A 3,459-nucleotide genomic window follows, 5' to 3' on the forward strand; every position below is an offset into this window, starting at 1 on the left:
TATCCACATGTTCCTTGCCTTGGTCTTTCTTGTCATTCGCCGATCCCCAGGGTTTCTTTGTTTTTTTGTGTGTTGTTGGGGGTGGGTCTTTCCTTCTCTTCCCCCCCTGCCAGTCCCCCCCTTTCCTCCTGCCCGCTCCGGCTGGTGCTTCAGTGGCCTATGGGAGGGAGGGGAGGTAGTAGATTGTGGTTTGGGAGGGTCGGGGCGAGGGAGGGGGAGGGTGAAATGTGTTATGGGGTGGGTGGTAGCGGGGACGATGCTATATACGAAAGTACCGAAGGGCGGGATTATATGCAATTCAGGTAGCTATCGTGTTCTTTGGCTAGGTAAGGTAATGACAGGATAGGTACGTATTAGCAAGTTATCTCAAGTTGCTAGGGCAACCCGCCAGTCCCAGTATCATGGCCGTCACGTCCAGTCACTTGCGTCGTTCCCGAGGTACCCCAGGTACTAATTCAATTTAGTCGAATATTCATACCAGACCCTATCCTGGGTACTCGCCTCCAGAAGGCAGAATTAATACAATCTAGCACCAGGCCCCAACCTCCCCGTCCCCACGTTCAAACTCTCCACCCCGGCGTCTCCTCCCCCACACTCAACATTTTGATTGTTCTCACCTTTCTTCTTGTTCCACGCCAGTACTCCCGCCACGGCGCTGGACTCGCACTCCATCGAAGGCAACAATGGTGTGAGCGGACAACTTTAAGTGCCAATATTTCAATGAGGGACATGGGGGATTATGGATAATGCAAAAATGCAAAAATGCTGGATAACATGCCTGGTCACCATTCTAGCCTCTATAATATATAAAAAATTTAGAATACGGCAGTGGGCCGAACAGGTAAACCTTGCCAACCCAGGGGGAGGCACCAGCCCCGTTAAACCAGAAGGGTCTGCCAGGTTCCTGGGGGTCTGGTTGGACTGGAAACTCAACTGGAAGGCTCACCTGGTGGCGGTGGAGAAGAAGGCTGAAAACCCAGAGCTATTCCCCGTCGAGGATCGTGGCAAAGACGTGGGGAATGGGGCAAGCCAAAGCGCGAGAAGTGTACACAAAGTGCATCCGGTCGGCGCTGGCCTATGGCGCATCATCGTTTCACATCCTCACGGATGTGGGAGGCGAGCCGGCAAAGAAAGGCATCACTAAGGCCCTCGGGAAGGCCCAGAACAAGAGCTTGCGGATTGTGGCGGGAGCCTTTAAGTCTACCCCCATCCGTAACCTCGAGACAGAGACATGGGTACCACCATTAAACTTGTACCTAAACAAACGGCTTGCAGATTTCGAAAACCGACTCCAACAACCCGATCTGGACGACGGTCAAGGCGGCAAGAAGACGGCGGCGAGCGTTGTCCTCACCGCCTGCCGCAGGATACAGCAGAGACTTAGCTCGAGGAGGGGCAACAGGGGCCGACCGCGAACCTTGGGACCTCAAGGGCCTACGGCGGTGGAGAGAGCCGCGGGCACGGTCATGCGCTGGACGGGGGGGATCGTTGATACAAACACGGTAGTAGAAAAGGCTTGGAAAGCGAGGTGGTTAAAGGAACGGGACCGCAGGGCGATCACCAGGCCGGCGGACGACTTTGACCATCAGCAGGAGACGCTATTCCGGAACAAAACCCTAAGGAGGCACGACGGTCTCAGCAAGGCGAAGAGCTCACTGCTGATTCAAATCCGGACGGGAGCAATAGGCTTACGGGACTTCTTGTTTCCACGGGGAGTCCCGGAGGTTCTGACTCCTGCCTGCGAGTGTGGCGAGGGACGAGAGACTGCCGAACATCTGGTAGTGTGGTGTTTGGCCCCACCGTTGACTCGAAGATGGGAGAGAATTGGAGTTCGAACACGACGGGACTTTTACTCTGTTCTACACGGCATCAATCCCACGACTGCACGGCTCGTGAGGAGAGTTCTCGACTGGCTGATGGACTCGGGGAAGCTGCCGATGTACAACTTAGCCAGGAGGCTCGAGCTGGAAGCGGCGGCCTGAAGCGCCCCCGTTCGGAGGCCAGGAGGCCTCCTCTCTTTGTATACGCAGACTCACCAGAACGCATCATTTCTTGATTGTGGGTATGGGTTTTTCACCCGGCCCGGGAGGGCACGGTTTTCCTGTACACTAAATAGCAGAGGGTCCGGCACGCCCTAGGGCATAGCGGAGTATGAATAATAATTATGCCGTCAAGGGTACCCTATAAGTACAGTGCAAAGATGTAGATCTTCCTCAGCCTCTGATTGAAGGTGAAGCGGATAAGCGGCATGTATACTGAGGGAGCACACATGAACACAAAAAGCCTAGCATAGCCCCATGCACAACACTAGCACCTTCTAGTCAATAGAAAAGTCGAACCCGAAAGGGGAGCAACAAAATAAGAAAGGAGAAAGAAGTAGGGAAACTAGGAAGAAAAGGCAATAAATAAACGAAGAAAACCCAAAAAGGGAAAGGGGGAGAGAAAAGAAGAGAGAAAGAGAAAAGAGAAAGCAAGAAGAAAAGAGATAAAATGGAAAAGAAACACAAGAAATAGAGTAAAGGAATTGAATAAAAGAACGGAATAAAACAAAAACTATGGGCTCCTGGACGTCTTTTTCCCTTCCATCCGCGACCCAAAAGTTTGGTCGGCATTTCCACTTGGGGTTCAGCTTTTTTGCCCAGGAGGCCCAGTCCGGTGATGTGCCTGGCTACAAGGCTGCCAACAAGGCGCTTTCATGACACATCCTCACGACCCCCTACTTGGTGTGAGGAGAAGCCAACTTCTACATATTTTGCTTCTATTAACTAATTAAAAAATAAAATTAGTGCCTAACGCTGTCCCCATTGCAGCATCTCCCTTCCTTCCCTCCCTTTCAATCACACCACGCTTCAGAATCACCATGCCTTCTACAGAGTCAACCCCGCTCCCGGAATTACCCGGAGGATTGTCTCCATACATCCTTCACAAGACTTTGGTTTCATGCGGTAAATACCAAGGACTCGGCACCATCACCTACATCGATCCCCGGGACGACACCCAAACCCAGCGAGAACGAGACTACATCTTCCTCCGGAACCGCAACCCACACACCCCAGTCGGAACGCTAATCCCCAACATCTACAAGAACAACCAAAATCAATGGTGCACCATCCTAGTGCAACAGTTCCGGCCGCAATACGAGTCCGACACGATCGAATTCCCCGCCGGCTTCATCAACAACAAAACCAAGGACAACAACAACAACCGCACGGACGCCGACCCAGTGGAAACGGCCAAGCAGGCAGCGGTGCGGGAGCTCGAGGAAGAGACCACCAAGACGGGCACCGTGCTCAGCACGAGCCCGCCGCTGACCTCGGGGCCCGTGCCTGTCGCGGCGCGGCTCGCGGCCGTGTTGGTGCACGCGCGGGATAAGGAGGGGGAAGAGGCGGGCCGGCAGCGTCTCGATGAGGGCGAGTTTGCGGTCGAGGTGCAGGTGCCGCTGCTGGAGCTGGAGGAGAG

At 53.9% G+C, this 3,459-nt stretch overlaps 2 protein-coding genes across 2 annotated transcripts in view; both read left to right on the forward strand.

Annotated features, from left to right (window-relative positions):
* Nucleotides 1-1,982, forward strand: part of CHGG_08037 (uncharacterized protein) — a gene marked incomplete at both ends in the record, with an annotated part of 2,683 nt that extends 701 nt beyond the window's left edge. The window contains 3 exons of the mRNA XM_001225692.1: nt 640-688; nt 842-991; nt 1,056-1,982. Of these exons, the coding sequence (XP_001225693.1) occupies nt 640-688; nt 842-991; nt 1,056-1,982 (1,126 nt within the window). The remainder of the gene's footprint in view (nt 1-639; nt 689-841; nt 992-1,055) is intronic.
* An 878-nt stretch (nt 1,983-2,860) lies between these two features.
* CHGG_08038 (uncharacterized protein) overlaps nt 2,861-3,459 on the forward strand; it is a gene marked incomplete at both ends in the record, with an annotated part of 1,985 nt that continues 1,386 nt past the window's right edge. Inside the window, one exon of the mRNA XM_001225693.1 lies at nt 2,861-3,433. Coding sequence (XP_001225694.1) covers nt 2,861-3,433 — 573 coding nt within the window. The remainder of the gene's footprint in view (nt 3,434-3,459) is intronic.

The sequence above is a fragment of the Chaetomium globosum genome, genomic scaffold (genome assembly GCF_000143365.1).
Source record: "Chaetomium globosum CBS 148.51 scaffold_5 genomic scaffold, whole genome shotgun sequence".
NCBI classification, from domain to species: domain Eukaryota; kingdom Fungi; phylum Ascomycota; class Sordariomycetes; order Sordariales; family Chaetomiaceae; genus Chaetomium; species Chaetomium globosum.